This window comes from Hyperolius riggenbachi, chromosome 10 (assembly GCF_040937935.1).
Source record: "Hyperolius riggenbachi isolate aHypRig1 chromosome 10, aHypRig1.pri, whole genome shotgun sequence".
Lineage (NCBI taxonomy): Eukaryota > Metazoa > Chordata > Amphibia > Anura > Hyperoliidae > Hyperolius > Hyperolius riggenbachi.
This window is the reverse complement of record NC_090655.1, coordinates 227,003,531-227,029,497: the sequence shown is the minus strand read 5'-3', so window position 1 is coordinate 227,029,497 and position 25,967 is coordinate 227,003,531. Positions and strand designations below refer to the sequence as shown.

The window sequence follows — 25,967 nt, the reverse complement described above, 5'->3', positions numbered from 1 at the left end:
TTAATGGGGGGGGGGGCGGGTCCACTCGAGCGAGCGGCACACACAGCTTTACCAATCGCTGGATAGCGATGGAATGACGGAAGCGGTAGGCGGAGCTGTACAGAGCGGACAGCTGGTTGTGTACACTTGATTTTTGTACGCTTGTATCTGGCCCCGCTGTGCGCGGATTGGCCAGAAGCAGTGAATATGCATTAGTGTTAATGAGCGGGGGGCGGATCCACTCTGCTCGCTCGAGTGCCGCCCCCCGCTCATTAACACTACTGCATATTCACTGCTCTGGCCAATCCGCGCACAGCGGGGCCAGATACAAGCATACAGACAGCGGGGGAAAAACCGAGGATAATGACGATTACTAGATGGTCTTGTCACTAACCGCGGTTTTGGTTTTAAACCGAAAAACCGTGCAGCCCTACTTTAGGGGCATAAAGACATAATATGCATATTCAGTAGTGATGCATTGTGATGTTCACTTATAGCTGAATTAAAGCAAATACCTAAGCATTGCTTTTAAGTAGAAGGGCTTTTCAGCTCTTTTAGTCCCCTATACTTTCCTAGTGGTTTTGGGTCACCCTGAGCTGCTTAGGTACTCTGCTGTACCCCTTGAGAAGAGACACTATGAGATATCTGGGATGTCATTGCAAGATTTATTTTATACTACGTGCAATGCAAGTATTTGAATTGGATGACCACAAGGTCTCAAGGAACACCCTTCACCGGAGGCCCCAAGGCATAAAATAAGCCAACAGGTGACCTTGTGTACCAGAACTCACTTATAGCTTCTGGGTAGGAAAATGTTATAACCCCAACATCTCAGTCATACAATTTTCCTACTAATGGCACAAATAAACTCACATATGTTCATCCCCAATATCAGCGGACATGCGTCTTACAATGTGACATCAGGTGCCCTTTCTCTGAAAAGCGTTTACCACATTCTGAACATGAAAAGGGACGCTCGCCAGTGTGGATTCGCAGGTGTGTTAGAAGGTGGGCCTTCTGAGTGAAGCATTTCCCACACTCCAAGCATGAAAAAGGCCGCTCGCCTGTGTGAACCCTCTGATGTCTGCGAAGTTCACCATTGTGAATGAAACATTTCCCACACTCTAAACAAGGAAAAGGGCGCTCTCCAGTGTGACTTCTCTGATGAATCAGAAGGTCTCCTCTCTTGAAAAAACTCTTCCCACACTCTGAACATGGAAATGAAAGCTCGCCTGTGTGCCTTTTCTTGTGCTGCAGAAGGTTCTCTTTATGAATGAAACCTTTCCCACACTCGGGGCAAGAAAAAGACTGCTCACCAGCATGGCCTCTCTGATGTCTAATCAGGTGTGCTTTCTGCATGAAAAATTTCCCACACTCTGCACATGAAAATGGACGCACACCTGTATGGCTTCTCTGGTGCGTAATAAGGTGTCCTTTATAGCTGAAGCATCTTCCACACTCTGAACATGAATAAGGACGCTCACCAGAGTGGCTTTTCTGGTGTGAAAGAAGATGGGCTTTATGTCTGAAAGCTTTCCCACACTCTGAACAGGAAAAAGGCCGTTCACCCGAGTGACTTCTTTGATGTCTACGAAGGTCCGTGTTCTGAATGAAACCTTTTCCACACTCTGGACATGTATAAGGACGCTCACCAGTGTGACTTCTCTGGTGTATAAGAAGGGCCCCTTTATTACGGAACCCTTTCCCACACTCTGAACATGCAAAAGGACGCTCACCTGTGTGAACCTTGAGATGTAGATGAAGCAGTGATTCTCTTGAAAAACATTTATCGCATTCGGAACATGGAAATGCATTATCAGCTCTTTGCCCAGCAGTTTGTGATTTACCAGAAGAGTTCAACACATCAACTGAATTGTCTAAACACTGAGATCCTGGATGCGGAGCAACAGGATGAGGAATATCAAAAGATTCCCAGAAAAAATCAGAAGCATCTGGTGATTTATCTTCATGGCAAAGTCCTGGAGAATATTGTGTGTTGCCATTATCTTCTGCATTATAATCTGGAGGTGAGATAAGGCGTCCCTCCGAGGAGTTCCCCACATCCTGTCCATCTGTTGGGATAATAATAATAGTGTTATTAAAAGAAAAATTTCTTTTTAACCATGTATACTGGTCCAACAGCTCATACATCTCTGGCAAGTAGTCAGGTACAAACAAAAGAATACAAATAGGATTTAAATAAGGTCGATTCTCCAACCAACAAACCATGAACTTATTTCCACCCTTTTGTTGAGAACAGTATGTTATACTGAAGAATAGAGTACAGTGCCTCCTCACTGAGGAATGGATATGGGCCTTTCATATGGTGTACAGTATCCCCTCATTTGTTGGGAACATGATGTTATACTGAGGAATGGAGATGGGCCTTTCATATGGTGTACAGTATCTCCTCCTCATGTGTTGGTACTATGATGTTATACTGAGGAATAGAGATGGACCTTTCATATGGTGTACAGTATCTCCTCATTTGTTGGTACTATGATGTTATACTGAGGAATGGAGATAGACCTTTCATATGGTGTACAGTATCTCCTCCTCATTTGTTGGAAACATGATGTTATACTGAGGAATGGAGATGGGCCTTTCATATGGTGTACAGTATCTCCTCCTCATTTGTTGGTACTATGATGTTATACTGAGGAATGGAGATGGGCCTTTCATATGGTGTACAGTATCTCCTCCTCATTTGTTGGAAACATGATGTTATACTGAGGAATGGAGATGGGCCTTTCATATGGTGTACAGTATCTCCTCCTCATGTGTTGGTACTATGATGTTATACTGAGGAATAGAGATGGACCTTTCATATGGAGTACAGTATCTCCTCATTTGTTGGTACTATGATGTTATACTGAGGAATAGAGATGGACCTTTCATATGGTGTACAGTATCTCCTCATTTGTTGGTACTATGATGTTATACTGAGGAATAGAGATGGACCTTTCATATGGTGTACAGTATCTCCTCATTTGTTGGTACTATGATGTTATACTGAGGAATGGAGATGGACCTTTCATATGGTGTACAGTATCTCCTCCTCATTTGTTGGAAACATGATGTTATACTGAGGAATGGAGATGGGCCTTTCATATGGTGTACAGTATATCCTCCTCATTTGTTGGTACTATGATGTTATACTGAGGAATGGAGATGGACCTTTCATATGATGTACAGTATCTCCTCCTCATTTGTTGGTGCTATGATGTTATACTGCGGAATGGAGATGGGCCTTCCATATGGTGTACAGTATCTCCTCCTCATTTGTTGGTACTATGATGTTATACTGAGGAATGGAGATGGGCCTTTCATATGGTGTACAGTATCTCCTCCTCATTTGTTGGTGCTATGATGTTATACTGAGGAATGGAGATGGGCCTTTCATATGGTGTACAGTATCTCCTCCTCATTTGTTGGTACTATGATGTTATACTGAGGAATGGAGATGGGCCTTCCATATGGTGTACAGTATTTCCTCCTCATTTGTTGGTACTATGATGTTATACTGAGGAATGGAGATGGGCCTTTCATATGGTGTACAGTATCTCCTCCTCATGTGTTGGTACTATGATGTTATACTGAGGAATGGAGATGGACCTCTCATATGGTGTACAGTATCTCCTCCTCATTTGTTGGTACTATGATGTTATACTGCGGAATGGAGATGGGCCTCTCATATGGTGTACAGTATCTCCTCCTCATTTGTTGGCACTGTGATGTTATACTGAGGAATGGAGATGGGCCTTTCATATGGTGTACAGTATCTCCTCCTCATTTGTTGGTGCTATGATGTTATACTGAGGAATGGAGATGGACCTCTCATATGGTGTACAGTATCTCCTCCTCATGTGTTGGTACTATGATGTTATACTGAGGAATGGAGATGGGCCTTTCATATGGTGTACAGTATCTCCTCCTCATGTGTTGGTGCTATGATGTTATACTGAGGAATGGAGATGGGCCTGTCATATGGTGTACAGTATCTCCTCATTTGTTGGTACTATGATGTTATACTGAGGAATGGAGATGTACCTTTCATATGGTGTACAGTATCTCCTCCTCATGTGTTGGTACTATGATGTTATACTGAGGAATGGAGATGGACCTTTCATATGGTGTACAGTATCTCCTCCTCATTTGTTGGTGCTATGATGCTATACTAAGGAATGGAGATGGACCTTTCATATGGTGTACAGTATCTCCTCCTCATGTGTTGGTACTGTGATGTTATACTGAGGAATGGAGATGGGCCTTTCATATGGTGTACAGTATCTCCTCCTCATTTGTTGCTACTATGATGTTATACTGAGGAATGGAGATGGGCCTTCCATATGGTGTACAGTATCTCCCCCTCATTTGTTGGTACTATGATGTTACACTGAGGAATGGAGATGGGCCTTTCATATGGTGTACAGTATCTCCTCCTCATTTGTTGGTACTATGATGTTATACTGAGGAATGGAGATGGACCTTTCATATGGTGTACAGTATCTCCTCCTCATTTGTTGGTACTATGATGTTATACTGAGGAATGGAGATGGACCTTTCATATGGTGTACAGTATCTCCTCCTCATTTGTTGGTACTATGATGTTATACAGAGGAATGGAGATGGGCCTTCCATATGGTGTACAGTATCTCCTCCTCATTTGTTGGTACTATGATGTTACACTGAGGAATGGAGATGGGCCTTTCATATGGTGTACAGTATCTCCTCCTCATTTGTTGGTACTATGATGTTATACAGAGGAATGGAGATGGGCCTTCCATATGGTGTACAGTATCTCCCCCTCATTTGTTGGTACTATGATGTTACACTGAGGAATGGAGATGGGCCTTTCATATGGTGTACAGTATCTCCTCCTCATTTGTTGGTACTATGATGTTATACTGAGGAATGGAGATGGACCTTTCATATGGTGTACAGTATCTCCTCCTCATTTGTTGGTACTATGATGTTATACTGAGGAATGGAGATGGACCTTTCATATGGTGTACAGTATCTCCTCCTCATTTGTTGGTACTATGATGTTATACAGAGGAATGGAGATGTGGTCACATGAGTAAGCATCTAGTGTGAAACGTGTTAGAACTTGTTGCTCCAAAATTGTATGTGCCTGTTTTTATGAACTTATCTGACAACCTCTCATTAAATATGTTCATAGGATTTGTGCACAGCAACGTTATAGTTGTGTAGATGGTAATGCTCTGGATTATCTAGAGGCTTTTATCTACCTAGGTAAGTCTCTAACTCACCCCCCCCCCCCCCCCCCGCTCTGTTTCACTTTAATCTACACACCTGTCTAGGCTTATACAGGCTTTGGGGTTGTCTAGTAGAGCAGCTACTTCTTCTTTGTTATCCATATCGTGAAACACAAACTACTGGTTTTCTTTCGTGATGCATCATGTAATGTTTACCTCAGATGTATCATGCAATGGCTTGATAGTGTACTGGTTAAGGGCACTGTCTTCGATGTGGGAGACCAGTGTTCAAATCCTTGCTACAGTATCTATTCAGTAAGAAGTCCTTGGGGCGAGACTTCCTAACACTGCAGAGCCCCTTAAGCACGCCCTTGAGCACTTTGAGTCCAACAGGAGAAAAGCGCTATTCAAATGTTAGGATTATTATTATAGGATGTTTACCTGTGATGTATCATGTTGTTTGTCTCTCATGCTGCAGTCTAGACTCTAGACTATAATGAAGCTTTACAAAAGGTACAGTTACATTATTTCTTCACCTGAGAAAGGAATTATATATTTGCTGCTCACGTCTTCAACACACGACTGGCCACTCCACACATACGTCCCATCTTCCTCTTCTTCTTTAATTATCATCATCATGTCCCCGTCCTCCGTAGCATGCTGATCACTCATCATATCCGTCTCTTCTTCCTCCTCTTTGATTGTAGTCATCATGTCACCCTCCTCTGTCGATGACCAGTTGTCCCTGACATATGTCTCCTCTTCTTCTTCTTCTTTAATTATCACCCTCACTTCCCCATCTTCTGTAGACTTCTTACTCCTCACCAAAGTCTCTTCTTCATCATCATCAGCTGTTATACTGGTCAATTTTACACTCTAAACCCCAAAATTAAAAAGTAACATATTAGATGTATTAGGTTATTTATTTGAAAGTACCTCTGTAGCATTTTTTTAAAGATAAAGTTAGAACCTTACCTCAATAGTGGGAAGCCTGTGGACTATCCACTACCATATCTACTGTATTTCCTTACACCAACCATTTCAGTACAGGGTCTCTCTTCATCTTTTGGTCACACCACACGCTGAACTAGTGCATTCCGACTGGGTATGTATAAGTAAAGTCAATGAATGCCCTGTACAATGAAGCCACTCATGCTTGGCCTTTTTCCTCTATGCACCCTGTTGTACTGGGCTCTGTAGTACGTGTGCAAGAGGAAGAAGTATCTGTACACTATCATCCAACCACCCCAGGGAGCATTTCTGTGTTGCCTCTGCCTATATAGTATGTGTTCAACAGGAAGAAGTATCTGTACACCATCATCCAACCACCCCAGGGAGCCTGTCTGTGCTGCCTCTATAGTATGTGTTCAACAGGAAGAAGTATCTGTACACTATCACCCAACCACCACAAGGAGCCTGTTTGTGTTGCCTCTGCCTCTATAGTACGTGTGCAAGAGGAAGAAGTATCTGTACACCATCAACCAACCACCCCATGGAGCCTGTCTGTGTTGCCTCTGCCTCTATAGTATGTGTTCAACAGGAAGAAGTATCTGTACACCATCATCCAACCACCCCAGGGAGCCTGTCTGTGCTGCCTCTATAGTATGTGTTCACCAGGAAGAAGTATCTGTACACCATCATCCAACCACCCCAGGGAGCCTGTCTGTGCTGCCTCTATAGTATGTGTTCAACAGGAAGAAGTATCTGTATACCATCATCCAACCACCCCAGGGAGCCTGTCTGTGCTGCCTCTATAGTATGGGTGTACAGATACTTCTTCCTGTTGAACACATACTATAGAGGCAGCACAGACAGGCTCCCTGGGGTGGTTGGATGATGGTGTACAGATACTTCTTCCTCTTGCACACATACTATAGAGGCAGAGGCAACACAGACAGGCTCCCTGGAGTGGTTGGATGATAGTGTACAGATACTTCTTCCTCTTGCACACGTACTATAGAGGCAGAGGCAGCACAGACAGGTTTCCTGGGGTGGTTGGATGATGGTGTACAGATGCTTCTTCCTCTTGCATACATAATATAGAGGCAGAGACAGCACAGACAGACTCCTTGGGGTGGTTGGATGATGGTGTACAGATACTTCTTCCTGTTGAACAATCACCCAACCACCACAAGGAGCCTGTTTGTGTTGCATCTGCTTCTATAGTACGTGTGCAAGAGGAAGAATTATCTGTACATTATCATCCAACCACCCCAGGAAGCCTGTCTGTGCTGCCTCTGCCTCTATAGTACGTGTGCAAGAGGAAGAAGTATCTGTACACCATCATCCAACCACCCCACGGAGCCTGTCTGTGCTGCCTCTATAGTATGTGTTCAACAGGAAGAAGAATCTGTATACCATCATCCAACCACCCCAGGGAGCCCGTCTATGCTGCCTCTATAGTATGTGTGCAGGAGGAAGAAGTATCTGTACACCATCATCCAACCACCCCAAGGAGCCTGTCTGTGCTGCCTCTGCCTCTATTTTATGTGTGGAACAGGAAGAAGTATCGTACACCATCATCCGACCAACCCAGAGAGCCTGTCTGACCTGCTTCTGCCTCCCTAGTCTGATGCCTGTGTGGGGGAAAAGCTGTTATTCGCCTTAAAGATTTTTTTTTTAATTCCTTATGGTTACCCATAACCTCGAAGTATCTATATAATAAGTGAGACCAGGAACCCAATAGTGCAATATTGTAGGATGAGTTGGTATACAGTATGTAAACGTTTAAGAAATATACCCACAAAGGTAGGCTGCAAACACTTGTAATGACTGTCAGAGGCTGCAGGAATATAACCGTCCCTGCTCGGTTTTCCAAGTCTGTTGAAGCAGATGCTGGTTGGTTGCCTTCCTTGGATAGTTGTGAGGACTGCAGGGTCCTTGTGTCTATAAACCCCAAATGGTATAGACTATGCTAAGAACACTAGTGGAGGTGCCCTTAATGATAGAAAACAACTAATGCTACTATATAGGTGAAAAGTATAATGTCTTACCTTCCCAAAAGGACAGACCAATGATTAATGGGAAAGGTTTTCATGCACAATAGACAACACGTTTCATGGGTCTCAGCCCGCTTCATCAGTTCAATAAAAGTGCTTGAAATGCTTTCTGTTATGAGCCTGATCGTTTTTAATTAGTGCTACCCGTATCCGACTAGAACTATAAACAGAAGCTATATCTCTTCTATTACTGTATTAGTGCTAATTACTATTACTGATGCGTGGAGTAGTTAGGAGGTAGTTGGAGGAGCAAAGTGAGCAGCAAGGTGTGTATCTGCTGACCAGGTCACAGATGTCTGTTTGGGCAGGACGTCAGAAAAGATTTGTAAGCCAGTTGTGTACAGTTTTTAACATTAAAAAGGTTTCTTTTCTGCCTATAAAATGTAATCTTCTAATGACTAATGCAAAGTTTAATTTTTATTCTGGGTCCGCTTTAAACTGTACAAAATACACTATCTTGTGCAAATGACTGCATAAAGAAACACAGAAAACAATGGGATAACATTAAAACATCAACTGAGATGTCCTCGTAACATGAGGGTATCCTGGTAAACACGTCAAATGACGTCATTTTCCTGTGATCTAGAGGACTGTGCCGCCTATCTGGGTCATTGAGCTGAGTCCGGACAGGTCGTGGGCCCATCATGGTGAACTCCAGTAACACACGGACAGTCTGGACTCATTACCCAGCGGTAAACGGGTTGATCACATGGGCGAGCAAAGGGGATCATGTTCATTCTGTCAGCTGAAGACACACTTCCTTCTAGACGGATAGCCTATCACAACTACCAGTCTTTAGTAGGGAGGTGTAGCTTCCATCTAAGAGGGAGGAGTGAGCGAATAGTTGGAGGTCACTGAGGAGAAGACCAGAATCTATGAATTGGTGCAGCAAGTATGCACCCTCTTTTATATTGCAAGGACTGCAACATTTTTACGTAAAATTAATTTGAAATAATGTTGTGTTGAATGTGTATTAGGAAATTGAGCCTGAACTGAGCGATTTAAAAGACAAAGGACCACTATCACAAAAAAAGTTAAACTTAAATGTGTACATGCGCTTATAAAAGTACATTTCTACCAGAGTAAAATGCACAATAAATTACTTTTTTTTGCTAGTTTTGCAAGTTCTGGACTAGTTCATTTCCTCATGGGGGATTCTCAGAGATTTCTTTATTTTGAAAAGCACTCATGCTTTTGCACTCATACATTTGCTCATTCTGGCTGCCAAAATAGCATGACAATAAGCAGAGAGGCTTTTCAGGGAGTGTTGTTTTTTGTACAGAAAAAGGAGGTACTGAGAATCCCCCATGAGGAGATGAACTAGTCCAAAACATGTCAGATTTGTGCTGCCTACTGTAAGCAACAGAACTAGAAGAAAAGTAATTTATAATGCATTTTACTCTGGGAAAAATGCATGTCATATATGCACGTAATTTAAATTTAACAATTTTTCACTCTAGCGAAGTAAAAGAACACAGAATAACATTATCTTACAGAGCGTTGAATACATTTTATATCCTAGACTCTCAGATCCACCAACCTGGTCATGGTGATCTTCCCGTGCACAATCCTGGGAATAAAGAGGACCTGTACATCTCTTTGATGGGTTTCTGTTACTGGATCCATCTGTAGGAAAGACAGACACTGACTGAATACATTCTTTCTATCATTTATCAGATCATGGGGAGATCAAGGTGCACCATTCATACTGCTCTATCATTGGTAAGAAATAAAAGTATCTTCTTATTTGGTGATCTGAGAGAAAATTTTGGTAGAGACTGAAGAAGGACTCTGTTCTGTATTTACTGTTTATTACTGACCTTTGATAAACGTTGATGAAATTTCCTCCTCCTTATACGGCTCATCACCCCTCATATACGTCTCTTCTGCCTCCTCTTTAAGTACAGCTATAATTTTAATCACATCTTTACCCTAAAATAAGGTCACAAAAGAGAAAATGAGTATATAGGCTCCACCCAGCTTCTCTTCAGATCATACAAAATGGAGTTATTTGAATTTTGGTGATATCTTCGATTCCACCTACATTATTCTGGTGTGCATAACTGTGTTCACCATTTGAACAATCCTGGGAACAAAGAGGACCTGTACATCCCTCTGGTGGGTTTCTGTTACTGGATCCATCTGTAGGAAACACACACTGAGTGACTACATTGATTAGATTATGGGGTGAGGGGGATCTAGGTGCAGCCTCAATACTTTTCTCTTTTTTAGTAGAAATTAAAACCTCCTCGTACCAGGTGATGTGAGGGGCAGCTGATGCTCCATCATGGCATGTTTGTGGTCTTCTAGACACTGCCACCCCTGCAAGACAGTGACATCCTGTTACCTTATAGGAACCTGACACACACAATAATACAGTCACCATCCAGGCACATCCTTTTTGTTACCAAGTATTGTCCCATAATTCCAGTCACTGCTCACCTCTCCTGTCAGTAGCTCAATCATGTCACATTGCTCACCTCTCCAGTCAGTAGCTTAATCATCTTGTGGATGTTTTCTAGAACCTTCTTCTCATTGTTCTTAGGTGACAGAGAGTGAGTTGAAAACCATGTAACAGGGGATGGGCCATGAAGGCGGCTGCTTGGAGTCAACAGCTCACCAGATGTCTTCTTCACTACTTCATAATCCTGTGTTATAATCATAGTGTCAACAATTACTGTACCATGTATTTTCCCAGAATCCTCCACACCTCTCCAGTATGGTCTGTGATTTATTACTAGAAATAACAGTAAGGTCACATGACCCTCCCAGAATCCTCCTCACCTCTCCAGTATGGTCTGTGATTTTATTACTAGAAATAACAGTAAGGTCACATGACCCTCCCAGAATCCTCCTCACCTCTCCAGTCAGCAGGTTGATGATCTCCAGGGTGAGGTTTAATATCCTCTCAGTCATGCGACTCCAATCCTCATCCATCTCCACTTATGAGGTCATGTGACCTATACAGGAAGCATTTTGCAGATGAAAAATAAAACGAAAATTATCTATGCTGTTGGCCATGGACTATACCAGGATGGGGATCAGGCAACACACCTGAAATCATCATAGATGAATTTCATGTAACCCACAGAGGCATCCCACATCACTTTTTCATACATCCCATATAACCTCAACTCACACCACTTCATCATACAACCAGTGTATACTCATCAGACAATTTCACTTTAGACCTGGGGCCCACTAGCAGCGCTTTTTTGAGTGCTTGTGATTTGAAAAGCTCTTGCTAATTATTATTATTATTTATTTATTAAGCGCCAACATATTCTGTGGCGCTGTACAAAGCAGGAGAACAAACAAGGCGTACATAATGATACAGACAATGATATACATCAAACATGGACACTGGTACAAAATACAGAACTGGTGATTACAATGACAGATCATGTAACATGGTGAATAAAATGTATAACAGAGTGCAAACTATGAAAAGAATAGCAAATTTCAAGGCACAAAAGGGTGAGCGAGCCCTGCCCTTGCAACTTACAATCTAAAGGAATGGGAGACAAGAGGTAAGGAAGTATAGAGTATACATACAGGCAGTGCATGTTTAGTTTATGTAAGGAGTAAAACTACACAGAAGGTCGAAGGGTGATTGGCCTAAGTTAAAGCATAAGCTTGTCGGAAAAGGTAAGTTTTGAGGGAGCGTTTAAAGGGAACCAGAGAGGAACGGGGGGGGGGAGTGAAAAAAGAAAAAGATTTTGTACATACCTGGGGCTTCTTCCAGCCCCATAAGCCTGAATTGCTCCCACGCCGCCGTCCTCCGCTTCCTGGATCCGCCGGTACCGGGCCCGTCACTTCCGGCGGACGCGGCCAATTGTCCGCATCACAGGGGCTCCCTCCATACATGTACGCATGCGGCTGCGCAGTTAGCAGCCACATGCGTATCTGTATGGGGAGAGCACCCGGAGAATTGGCCGCGTCCACCGGCCGACTTGCCGACTCGCGGCAATGACGGGACCCGGTGGCGGCGGATCCAGGCAGCGGAGGACGGCGGCGTGGGAGCGATCCGTGCGTATGGGGCTGGAGGAAGCCCCAGGTATGTATATTGCATCCTCTCTGGTTCCCTTTAAAGATTTCAAAGGTGGTAAAGTGATGGATATGCTGTGGGAGGGCATTCCAGAGAAGGGGTTGGTATCTGGAAACTAGTGAGGAGATGTACAGGGGAGAGAGATTGTGGAGAGCTTTGTAGGTTAGGCTTAAGAGTTTAAACTGGATCTTCTGGTTAATTGGTAGCCAATGAAGAGCTTGACAGAGAGGAGCCGCAGAGGAAGACCGAGCAGAGAAATGAATGAGAAGAGCAGCTGAGTTCAGTACAGATTGGAGGGGTGCCAGTCGGTTCGTTGGAAGTCCACCAAGCAATATATTACAATAGTCCAAGCGAGATATAATAAGAGCATGTACTAACATTTTAGTTGTGTCCTGAGTGAGAAAAGGTCGGATGTGTGCTATATTTTTGAGTCAGTGATGACAGGAGCTGGTTAGGTAGTGAATGTGAGGAATAAATGATAGAGAAGAATCAAATATTACCCATAAGCACTGTGCTTTGGGAACTGAAGTTATAGGGGTGTTATTAACATTTATTGCAATATCAGGTGAAGAGGTGGACAGAGATGGTGTAAACACGATTAGTTTTGTTTTATTTATATTAAGATCTAGGAAGCGAGAGTAGATGAAGAAGATATAGCGGACAGACAGTCATGAATCCGTGTGAGAAGGGAGTTAAGGTCTGGGGCCGAGAGGTGCAGTTGTGTATCATCTGCATATAGGTGGTATTGAAAGCCAAATTAGTTGATTAAGTTACCAAAAATGTGCATGTAAATGGAAAAGAGGAGAGGACCGAGGACAGGGCCTTGAGGTACCCCTACAGACAAAGGATGTGGAGAGGAGGTCTGATCCGAGTAAGAAACTGTGAAAGACCTTCCAGAGTGGTAGGAAGATATCCAGGAGAATGCGAGGCCCTTTATGCTTATAGATGAAAGGATTTGTAGGAGTAAAGTGTGGTTGACAGTATCAAATGCTGATGACAGATGAAGAAGAATGAGTATGGAATAATAGCCTTTGGATTTAGCTGTGAGAAGATCATTGGCCACTTTAGTAAGGGCTGTTTCTGTGGAGTGGTTTGCCCGAAGCCAGACTGGAACTGATCAAGCAGGGAATTAGCAGATAAATACAGGCTTAGTTCAGCATGAAGTCATTTTAATGCAAATGAGAGAAGTGACACTGGGCAGTAGTTGGCAAGCGCAGTTAGATCTAGAGATTTTTTTTAAGTAGTGGTGTTACAACAGCCCTCTTGAGTGAGGATGGAAAAATACCAGTGGAGAGGGATAGGTTAAACAGTGATGTTAGGGTAGGGATGGGGGATGACGATAGCTAGAGAATGAGATGGGATGGGATAGGATCCAAACAACAGGTGGTTAGATGAGATTTGGAGATTAAAGAGGAGAGAGAATGTTCAGAGAGTGGAGAGATGGCAGAAAGAGAGAAATCGATAAGAGGGTTTGAGATGGAGTTTGAGGTCTGGATGGTAAAACCACTTTTTGGCAATTTTATCAGTGATATATGTTGCAAATTCTTCAGCTGATAAGCATGAAGAAGGAGGAGGAGGGGTGGACGGAGAAGGGAGTTGAAAGTGCTGAACAGGCACTTTGGATTGTGTGAGTGGGAGGATATGAGGGAGAAAAAATATGACTGTTTTGCAGAAGAGAGAGAATTTCTAAAATTGTTCAAGGCTTTTTTGTATGAAATGAAGTTCTCATTAGTATTGTTTTTTCCCCAAAGCCGTTCAGCTACCCCAGAGCACCCCTTTAGCTGTTTAGTAGCTTTGGTCATTCAGGGGTAGCGATTGATGCTAATGTGATCCCACTTGAGGGATGTGATTTTCTAAAAATCACCTATAGCATTACCTTAAAAAGAGCTGTACAAAACAAAAGCGCTACTAGTGGGTCCCAGACCTTAAAGGGTAACTGTTGGGCATAAAATCAATTCTTTATTTTTATCTGGTAAACAAGTAATAAGGATGCTAATCAGGCATTCCAAAAGTTAAAATCACTATTACTTTTCTTGTTGATAAATTATCATTCCCTAGTTTATATGACTCTTATTTGGTACACAGAAAATTTGGTACACAAAAGAGAAGTTGCAGGGCATGCTGGGTTGTCTTTTTTTGCTTCCCCACTTCACCTCAGACTTAACTAATGCAGTCTGATTGGCTGAAGCCTCTTTCCCTCCTGTTTTCCCCTCCCACACCTCTGTTCCTCTCTGATTGGCCAACATTTCTCAGGCTGAAACAATGCACTTTCTATAGTGAAAGGCGGGCAAATCAGGCAGAGGAGACTAAGGGCAGATATTACATCATGACTGGCTTCAAAATAGCCACAGTAAATATGGAAACTGTTTAGAATAGGATTCTCTACTTTTCCTTTAAAAATTCACAGGAATCATAATGTGGACAGTGCAATACATATGTTATGTAAGTAGAGCAAGTATTTATCTACTTATATATTTGTTTTTTTCCTGAGATAGTATGGCTGACAGCTCCTCTTTAAAAGATGTTTTTTGTTACAGAGAGAAAATTTGTTCTCTTCCCTTTTCGCTGGATCTCCTCCTGCAGGCAATCTGTCATAGAAGGAGGGTATGGTGGAGGAAAGGTTGCTGTGTGACGTTCAGATCAGTCTGGACTAGTAAATGATGGCCAGAGAACTGCTTTATTAATCTCTCAGATACCCTGTGCTGGTTAGTGGGTGGGTTAAGGATGAAGAATACTAGAATTCAGCAATAAGATGCTATGAAGACTGTAAGACAAAGGTAATACAGTAATTACTTAATCTGTGTGTAGACACACAGTATTGTTGGCACTGGGAAGCCGGGACACACTATGAGGACCCTGGAAAGCTGGGACACACTATGGGGACACTGGGAAGCTGAGACACACTAATGATGGCACTGGGAAGCTAGGACACACTATCAGGGGATGCTGGGAAGCTGGGACACACTATCGGGGGACACTGGGAAGCTGGTACACACTATCAGGGGACACTGGGAAGCTTGGACACACTATCGGGGTCACTGGGAAGCTGGGACACACTGTGAGGACACTGGGAAGCTAGGACACCCTATGAGGGGCACTGGGAAGCTGGGACACATTATGGGGGGGGGGGGGGACACTGGGAAACTGGGACACACTATCGGGGGGACACTGGGAAGCTGGGACACACTATCGGGGGACACTGGGAAGCTGGGACACACTGTGAGGACACTGGGAATCTAGGACACCCTATGAGGGGCACTGGGAAGCTGGGACACATTATGGGGGGGGGGGGGGGGGGGACACTGGTGAGCTGGGGCACACTATGGAGGGAAATGGGAAGCTGGGGCACACTATTGATGGCACACGGAGCAGCTCTGGGACACATTCTGGGGTGTGTGTGTAAGTAAACTGGGAGGCTGGGGCACACTATGAGGGGGGGGGGGGGGGGAATTGTACTGGGAGGCTGGGACACACTACCAGCAGCACTGACACACTACCAGCAGCACTGACACACTACCATCCTGTACTTGAACTAAGTGGCTAATTCCCTTACATTTGCTACTCACACACAAACCAGACAGGATCAACCTTATGACTCCCAAGTGTCCCCTCCCCATCACTAGCAGATGGTGCTCCATATTGTGCAGTATATATTTGTGCGTGTGAGATGCTGGAGAGGAGAGGGAGTTACTGTGTATGTATTATATAATTTACATAATATGTATGGCAGATAATAAAATAATCTCTGTATTACCTCCTCTGCTGCCAGTCTCAACAATGTCTCCCCTCTACTTCCTGCCACACTTCCCCTCTGACCCTCCCTCAATATCCTGTCTTCTCTTTTTTTCTTATAGTTCTATATTACCACCCTTTCCTATCTCTGTCCACCATTACACCATATGCGTTCCATTTGGTACACGTAAGGCCCCCATCTTGTGGACAATAGAGGAACTGCATCTGTCACTAATGCTTTTCCATCCAGTATTGTTATAGTCAACTATTCCAAGGACATAGCTCCCAACTGTCCCTTTTTCGGAGGGGCAGTCCCTTTTTGGGAGCCCTGTCCATCTGTTCCTCTTTCACCCTCATTTGTCCCTCTTTCAGGACTTTGTCCCTCTTTCTATGCAAATATATATATATATATCTATAATAAAATGTGTTTGATTGACTCTAAACTTTATTCCCAACCTTTAAATTGATATAATACTAATTTTAAAATGTTACTATTAAGTAAAATGAACCAGGATAGAAAGGACCAGTGTGGTTTGAATTATAAAACAACATATTTTTCTTATGAAATCTTTATGGTATGCGTGGCTAGAGGCATGGTGAGGGTGTGGCCAGGGGTGTGGCAGGGGCGTGGCTTAAGTGTCCCTTTTTCTCATCTCAAAAAGTTGGGAGGTATGCAAGGAGACCACATCAACATTTGTTAAAATAAACCTGAAGTTAAAGAAATATGGAGGCTGACATATTTATTTATTTCCAATGCATATTGCCTGGAGTTGGAGTCGAGAAGCAAAATATGCCACTTGTGACAGGGGACGCTGGCATATGAAAAATTTTCTTCATGGCATCTTGAAATATGTGCTCTACCCTCACAGCTGTGCAAAGCCAGCCTCATGCGGCAGCAGGAGTGTGTGAGGATCGAGAGAGATCCTCTCTTGCTGCTTTTGTACTGCAGACACTCTGCGTCCAGCACATGTGAGAGCTTAGGACACTTCAATTAGAATGTTGTAGTTCCCATATCTAATATATTAACCTTAAGGTGGGTACACACATCAGATAAAAGTCTTTGGAAAATGAGAGATCACAGAGCAATTTTACCCCCTTCCATGTAGTATGAGAGCCATACCTACACAGTCTATTCTATGGAGCTGAACTCCCCATCAGATAAAAATCTTTGCACGATGCTGCACACAAAGATGCTGTACACATTTTAAAGATCAGTATCTGCAGAAGATCTGTTCCTGCAAAATGCATTCATAGTCTGATATCTGCAGATCTCACATACACCTTGTTTAACAAACATTCATCTGCATATCTGACAATCATCTGCTGATCCAAAGATCCATCCTGGTGGATCTGATCTGCAGATGATTGTCCGTTAAACAAGGTGTGTATGAGATCTGCAGATCTCATAGACTATGAATGCATTTTGCAGGAACAGATCTTTTGCAGATACTGATCTGTTGAACGTGTACAACATCTTTGTGTGCAGCATCTTGCAAAGATTTTTATCTGATGGGGAGTTCAGCTCCATAGAATAGACTGTGTAGGTATGGCTCTCATACTACATAAAAAGGGGTAAAATTGGTCTGTGATCTTTCATTTTCCAAAGACTTTTATCTGATGTGTGTACCCACCTTTAAATCCTCCATAAACTCACCTATAGGGATGCACCTCCCTGACCAAAGAAACTTTCTCCTCTCAGGCCTGGAACCCACTGAAAACCGCAAACGCAAAACGCAACCGCTAGCGTTTTGTCTGAGCGGTTTGCAAGCGGATTCATGCGCGTTTTTGGTCGTGTTTTGCAACATTGTATTTTTTCCCCCAGCGGGTGCCTAGCGTTTTGCGTTTTTATCCTGATTGGTCCTGTGAATTATTTTTCATTTTGTTACAGTGTGCTGAACCGCAAAACGCTAGCAAAACCGCTCAGTTTAGGTTTTGCTGAGCGTTTCCGCTAGCGGTTCAATACTTTACATTGAAGCGCTAACGCTCCCAAAATGCTGCATGTCCTGCGTTTGCGTTTCTGAGAAACGCAAACGCTCCTGTGGAAGTTGCCCCATCCATTAACATTAGCCCAGCGTTTTGGCAAACTGCTAGCGTATCGCAGTGCTGCCAAAAGCGCTCCTGTGGGTTCCAGCCCTCAGGGTGTGTACAAACATTAAATTGGCCAATTGTCTCACCTCTGTGTAGTATGAGTGCTTACCTACACAATCTGTTCATAATATTAAATATCAGTTGGCCCTCATTCTACATGGAAGTAGCAAAATTAGCCCCTCATTGGCCAATCAAAATTGGATGTGTGTATGCAGCTTTAGTAGCAGCTAAGTGTACCTGGAGTGAAAACTGATGAAAACTTAAAAAGTAAGCCATTAAACTGAAAATAAAAATACGAGACTCATTTCCGTGCTACTAATATTCTATTTATCATCTATACTACACATAGAATGAATGATCTAATAATTTTATTGTTACGTTCGGCCGGGTTTTGCTTTAACCCTCCTGGCGGTTTATTAAAATCCACCAGGGGGCAGCAAAGCCGTTTTTTAAAAAAAAATTTTTTTTACAAGGTCTCGCTACATGATAGCCGCTGCTCAGCGGCATCCCCCCAGCCCCTCCGATCGCCTCCAGCAATCGGAGATCAGGAGATCCCGTTCAAAGAACGGGATCTCCTGGAGGGCTTCCCCCATCGCCATGGCGACGGGCGGGATGACGTCACCGACGTCATTGACGTTGTGACGTCAAAGGGGACTCCGATCCACCCCACAGCGCTGCCTGGCACTGATTGGCCAGGCAGCGCACGGGGTCTGGGGGGGGAGGGCAGCTGCGGCGCGACGGATAGCGGCGGATCGGCGGGTAGGGGCGGCGATCGGATTGCACATGCAGCTAGCAAAGTGCTAGCTGTGTGTATCAAAAAAAAAAAATTATGCAAATCGGCCCAGGGGGGCCTGAGCGGTGCCTTCCGGCGGCATAGCCCGTGCTCAGCACGGGCTTACCGCCAGGGAGGTTAAACCTGGCTCTCATGCTTCTTAGGCGGAGAAAAACTAGGTTGCAAGAGTATGGGCCTGATTGACAAAGCGGTGATAACTCAGTTATCACGCCTAAAAGACTTTAGGCGTGATAACCTTTGCACCGCTGAGTTAGCACCGATTTGTGCTCTTTATCGCGCGCAAAGTCCCGCGCGTAAATTTTACGCGCGCAAACGCGTAATTCCGCGTGCAGCGCCCATAGGGTTTAATGGGCGCATCACGCGGAATTATGCGTTTGCGCGCGTAAAACTTTACGCGCGGGACTGCATTTTATCATGCCTAAACTGAGTTTAAGCGTGATAAAGGGCTTTTCACAGGCGTGCAAACACTTTACACCACTTTGTGAATCAGGCCCAATGTGTTTTGCACAGCTTCTAGCCCAGGCATGGGCATTGTAGGAGTCTGACAGCCACAGTCATGACTCATAAAGGTAAATGCATTGTGGGACTTGTAGTTCCGTAACAGCTAAAGGGCCGAGTTTGCCCATGCCTGTTCTAGCCCATTTAATTATATTATATGCAGAGTATTGTTTTGCATTTTCTGTTTCTCCTGGACCACAAGGCCATAGCCGTCCCTACACATAATCTCTGCCTCAGTAATGCCTGCTGCTGATTAACAGGATGAGAGCATGATGTTGGCTGTAACAGCCGTTTTCCCATCCTATGTTAGTGAAGGAATTTGTGTATTGTTTTGTGTACCTTCCTTCATCTGAAAAGTGCCTGCTGGGACGACAGTCAGACATCCTCCAGAGGACAATAGCATCTCAGCCAGAAACTCTGTCATAATGATATTGGTGGGTTCAAGTTGATATGGAATCTGCTGAGTGGAAGGCCAACTTTCTTGCTATCCCCTTCTATGTGCAGATGCACCCTCACAAATGCTTGTTGCAGGCATGTGACTCAAAAACAACTAATGCCAAAAGCTCAGCATGAAAGCCAGGCAACCAGCATTGTTTATAAGGAATGAAGAAGGCAGCTTCCTTAGTCCTCTCACTTCAAGTTCCCTTCAACTGTTGCAACCCCCCCCCCACCCCCTTCCTTTCACATCAACCCCTTGTTTCATTTCAAGTCTATTTGCATTGTGTAAATGTCATGAGATAGAAGCAAGCAGGGTGCAGCAAATGGTGGTGCTGGCAACAAGTTTTATTAAGGTTCCATTTATACACCTCAAATATATTTATTGGAAGGATTGTATCATTATAAACATCAGGCTTTCAACAGATCTTAGGTGTGAAAAAGACAAAGTAGTGGAGAAACAGCATGAAGAGCTGTGCGCTCGTGTGGCCTGGATTTCACAGCACAATTCCAAAACATATGTTGGAAGCAATACAAATGAATCAAGTGGAGAACAGATATTTAGAACTGCATACAAATAAAAGTGCCACTGTGCGGCCTACGTATATATATATTCAACAAGAGTACATACAGAACACATACCAGTAGTTACATAAAGTTTATAAAACAAGAGACGCTGGACATTGTGGTTATTCCAACTACAAAAGTTTAAAAAATGAATTTATATTTATAAATTTGATGTTAGTGAGGTAAGCCACTCCCCCTTTTTTCTTTGTTTTTAACTACTTATACACTCCTGGGTGCCTCTTAGTCCCTTTGTGCTTGTTTCCCTCTCTGGGTACCCGAGTGGAGTTGGGTTTGTGCATCTTCACCTACTTCCAGTGGTTGGTTGCTCCCTATGCAGCCTCCCTTTGTGAGTATTCATTTCACCACATTCTCATCTTTATATGTACGTACTGCACCGTTTAGGCTCCCGTTGTCTCTGTGTTTTCTTCCCAGAGTGCATTGCTCACCCTTGCACACAATCCCCTGCCAGTTGTCCAGTCTATATTCTTTCTCAGGTCATGCAACTATGGGGGATGGAACGCCACAAGGTTGAAGGGAACACCTGAAAGTAACATTAGTGATGGCTGAAGGGTCTCCACACTGCTGTGCCAAGATTTAACAGACACCAGCAATTCAATTCAGACTTAGCTTTAATGTAAACTGATCATAATTAGAAACCTTTCATTTTTATTCCATGTTTTAATGGGTTGAACAATTCATGGCATGAAAGGTCAGCATACATAAGTCATTTGCATCAGCGGATGTGTTTTCTCCAATGTGACATCAAATGTCCTTTCTCAGAAAAGTGTTTCCCACACTCAGGACACATAAAGGGGCGCTCGCCGGTGTGTATTCGCTGGTGTGTAATAAGGTGTGCTTTCTGGCTAAAACATTTCCCACACTCTGAACAAGGATAGGGCCGTTCTCCTGTGTGAATTCTTTGATGTCTATGAAGCTCGCCCTTGTGGATGAACCATTTCCCACATTCTGAACAAGGAAAAGGCCGTTCTCCTGTGTGACTTCTGTTGTGCATCAGAAGGTCTCTTTTCTTGACAAAACATTTCCCACACTCCGAGCATGGAAAAGGACGCTCTCCGGTGTGAGTTCTCTGGTGTATAAGAAGGTCTCCTCTCTTGAAGTAGCATTTCCCACACTCTGAACATGGAAATGACTTCTCACCTGTGTGCCTTCGCTTGTGCTGAAGAAAATTCTCTTTGTGAATGAACCCTTTCCCACACTCAGAACAAGTAAAAGACTGCTCACGTGTGTGACCCCTCTGATGTCTAAGAAGGTGTGCTTTCTGAATGAAGAGTTTCCCACACTCAGTACATGAAAATGGCCGCTCACCTGTGTGACTCCTCTGGTGTGTAAGAAGGTGTCCTTTATAGCCAAAACATTTCCCACACTCTGAACATGAAAAAGGATGCTCACCTGAGTGGGCTTTTTCGTGTAAAAGAAGGTGTGCTTTATGCCTGAAAGCTTTCCCACACTCTGAACACTGAAAAGGGCGCACACCAGTGTGACTTCGCTGATGCCTATGAAGATCTGCATTCTGGATGAAACCTTTCCCGCACTCTGGGCATGAAAAAGGACGCTCACCGGTGTGACTTCTCTGGTGTATGTGAAGTGCTCCTTTGTTACAAAAGCTTTTCCCACAGTCTGAACATATAAAAGAATGCTCCCTTGTGTGAACTCTGAGATGTCGTAGAAGTAGTGAGTTCCTTGGAAAACATTTATCACATTCAGAACACGGAAATATGTTATCACCTCTATCACCAGCAGCCTGTGCTTCTTCCCTCCCAAAATCCTGAGAATTCAATGCATGCATGTAACTGTGTATACTGTAAGGTTTTGTGTGAATATCGGGGGTAACAGGAAGTGATCTGTCAGCAGATTCCTCAGGATTAGAGGGATCAGGGGATCTCTCCTCATGGTAAAGTCTGTGATGTGTATTTCCAGTAATGGGGTTTCCTCCTGGAGAGTATTGTGTGACGCCATTATCTTCTGCATTATAATCCGGAGGTGAGATAAGATGTCCCTCCGAGGTGTTCCCCACATCCTCTCCATCTGCTGGGGAGATGATAATTATTATTAAAAGAACATTTTACCATATATACAGATCAAAAGGTTTACACGGTTCAGGCACTATTTCTATGGAACATAATGTTACACTGAGGAATGGAGATGGGCCTTTCATATGGTGTACAGTATCTCCTCCTCATTTGTTGGTACTATGATGTTACACTGAGGAATGGAGATGGGCCTTTCATATGGTGTACAGTATCTCCTCCTCATTTGTTGGTACTATGATGTTATATTGAGGAATGGAGATGGGCCTTTCATATGGTGTACAGTATCTCCTCCTCATTTGTTGGTGCTATGATGTTATATTGAGGAATGGAGATGGGCCTTTCATATGGTGTACAGTATCTCCTCCTCATTTGTTGGTGCTATGATGTTATATTGAGGAATGGAGATGGGCCTTTCATATGGTGTACAGTATCTCCTCCTCATTTGTTGGTGCTAGGATGTTATACTGAGGAAGGGAGATGGGCCTTTCATATAGTGTACAGTATCTCCTCCTCATTTGTAGGTGCTATGATGTTATACTGAGGAATGGAGATGGGCCTTACATATGGTGTAAGGTATCTCCTCATTTGTTGGTACTATGATGTTACACTGAGGAATGGAGATGGGGCTTTCATAATTGTGTACAGTATCTCCTCCTCATGTGTTGGTACTATGATGTTATACTGAGGAATGGAGATGGACCTTTCATATGGTGTACAGTATCTTCTCCTCATTTGTTGGTACTATGATGTTATACTGAGGAATGGAAATGGGCCTTTCATATGGTATACAGTATCTCCTCCTCACTTGTTGGTACTATGATGTTATACTGAGGAATGGAGATGGGCCTTCATATGGTGTACAGTATCTCCCCCTCATTTGTTGGGAACATGATGTTATACTGAGGAATGGAGATGGGCCTTTCATATGGTGTACAGTATCTCCTCCTCATTTGTTGGTACTATGAAGTTATACTAAGGAATGGAGATGGGCCTTTCATATGGAGTCCATCTGGCGATTCAGGGGTAAGTTGCAGCAACAGAGTTTAAATAGATTCTCTATCTACATAGTATATGATCAATGTTTTAGCATTAAAATGGGGAACGTTACACTTAAAGAGAAACTCCGACCAAGAATTGAACTTTATCCCAATAAGAAGCTGATACCCCCTTTTACATGAGAAATCTATTCCTTTTCACAAACAGACCATCAGGGGGCGCTATATGGCTGATATTGTGGTGAAACCCCTCCCACAAAGAAATTCTGAGTACTTACTCTTGGCAGTTTCCTGTCTGTGAACACTGTTGCATTATGGGAAATAGCTGTTTACAGCTGTTTCCAACTGCCCAAAAAAAACATGCAGCAGCTACATCACCTGCCAACAGTAAAAATGTCACCATGTGATAAATGTCAGAATGTAAATCAGGGAGAGGAAAGATTTTACAACGAGCAAACACTGACTAAATAATTTATACATAATTATTGTAAAAATGAAGCACTCTGCAATTGAAAAAGTACCAAAAGGTGAAAAAGGACTATCAGAATGTACTATCAAGAATTTTCTTGCGGGTTGGCAGCTTAACCACTTGAGGACCGCAGTGTTAAACCCCCCTAAAGACCAGCTTGTTTTTTCCCTGATTGGCCACTGCAGCTTTAAGGCCAAGCTGCAGGACCGCACAACACAGCACACGAGTGATCTTCCCCCCCTTTTCCCCCCACCAACAGAGCTCTCTGTTTATTTCGTTTAACATTTGTTTATTTTTTTATATATAAATATTTATTTCCTTTTTTTTAAATAAAAATAGCCTTTTTCAAATTTCTTTTCTCCTACTCCCTCCCTCACACCGCCAGCCAATCAGGGTGATCAGCTGTCATAGGCTTCAGCCAATGACAGCCGATCACTGTCCAGCCTATGGAGGGGACAGCTGTGTCACACGGCTGTCCCCAGTACAGCGCTGTTGCCAATCACAGCACTGTACATGTAAATAGACGGCGATTACGCTGTCTAACAGTCTCCCGAGCGGCGATTGCCGGCCGGAGACTGAAGGCGTGGTGGAGCTCTGACCCCCCCGAGAAGGAGATGCGCGCGCACCCTGTGCGCAATCTCCTTCAGTAGCCGGCTCCAGGACCTGGTGCCAATTGGCGTTAGGCGGTCCTGGGGCTGTCGCCGCATCCACGCCCATTGGCGTGGGGTGGTCTTTAGGTAGTTAAAGGGCATTTTATTGACATGGTGTGAGATTATCACTTAGGAGAAAACCTAGGAGAAAAAGTGAATTGAATAACGGCCTGATGCTAGGTTCACAGTGATCACTTGCATAACGCTCGCGTTATAATGCATTATAATGACTGTTCACTGCAATGTAGACTGGACATAGACTTGAATATAAAGCCTGCATGCAGCGAGTTAGAATATTGTGATAAGTTACAATGTAGTACTGTGAACAGAATTTTATGGGCAGTGAGGTGACGTGCAGAATTATTCTGCAACGCAACTGACCACTGTGAACCTAGCTTAAGTGTTTCTAATTCCATGGTTGTCATAATGTCACCTTCCTCTGTGGATTGCTCATCAGCCCTCACATATTGTTCTTCCTCTTCCTGTTTAATGGTCACCATGATGTCTCCCACTTCTGTAGACTGCTGATGACACCTCTCATATGTCTCTTCTTCTTTCACTTTAATTATACTCGTCATTACCCCCACCTCCATAGATAACTGATTATTTGTTACAAATGTCTCTTCTCGTTCTTCCTCTTTAACTGTCCTCATGACTTCATCTTCTGTAGACTTCAGATCACTCGTCACAAATATGTCTTCTTCATTGTCATCCTCAATCTTCACCTCAGTTGGTTCTTCAACCTAAACCCCCCAAAAAACAAATATTTAACACTTCAAAAGGGAAAGGGTCAACTGTACTTTTTCTGTACTTTTTTTTACTTTCTCCAGAAGATATTTTACTATTAACATAGTTGCTTAAACCTTATAAATTAATAAAGGCACCTGGAGGAAAGTTCAGCTGAAATTGACTTGTTTTTGCTTTGCTCTACCAAGACGGAGCTAGATGAGATCCTTAAGGCTGGGAGCAAACCTGTCTGTTTTCATGTGCGATTTCTGCATAGGAAAACTGAGAACCAATGTTAAACAATAAGCTAGTTCACACTTAAAGGATTCTTGAAGTGAGAAGGATATGGAGGCTCCCATATTTATGTCCTTTTAAACAATACTAGTTGCCTGACAGTCGTGTTGATATTTCTGAAGTCAATACTGTCTGAATCACACACCATAAACAAGCATGCAGCTAATCCAGACAGACTTCAGTCAGAAACATCTTATCTGCATGCTAGTTCAGGGTCTATGAGCAGAGGATCAGCAGGACAGCCACACAATTTCTATTGTTTAAAAGGAAATAAATATTAAAGCCATCATATTCCTCTCACTTAAGGTGTGCTTTACATTTTTCACACGCAGAAAAAAAAATCTGATAGTAGTGCAGCACTGTGTGTGTTTTTGCTATCAATTTGTGTTTTTCCACATATGAACAAACATGATGTGCAGAAAAC

At 43.4% G+C, this 25,967-nt stretch overlaps 1 protein-coding gene across 2 annotated transcripts in view; it reads right to left on the bottom strand.

The window, feature by feature from the left end:
* Positions 1-322: 322 nt before the first annotated feature.
* LOC137534645 (zinc finger protein 585A-like) overlaps positions 323-25,967 on the bottom strand; it is a 48,195-nt gene continuing 22,550 nt past the window's right edge. Inside the window, exons 10-12 of one of the 2 annotated variants that reach the window (XM_068256251.1) lie at positions 24,957-25,266; positions 21,115-22,407; positions 323-1,733 (exon numbers count right to left, since the gene is read on the bottom strand). In XM_068256251.1, the coding sequence (XP_068112352.1) occupies positions 871-1,733; positions 21,115-22,407; positions 24,957-25,266 (2,466 nt within the window). In that variant the 3' untranslated portion in view covers positions 323-870. Of the gene's footprint in view, positions 1,734-20,133; positions 22,408-24,956; positions 25,267-25,967 lie in introns of those variants that run through there. The other variant, XM_068256250.1, reaches the window with a different exon arrangement.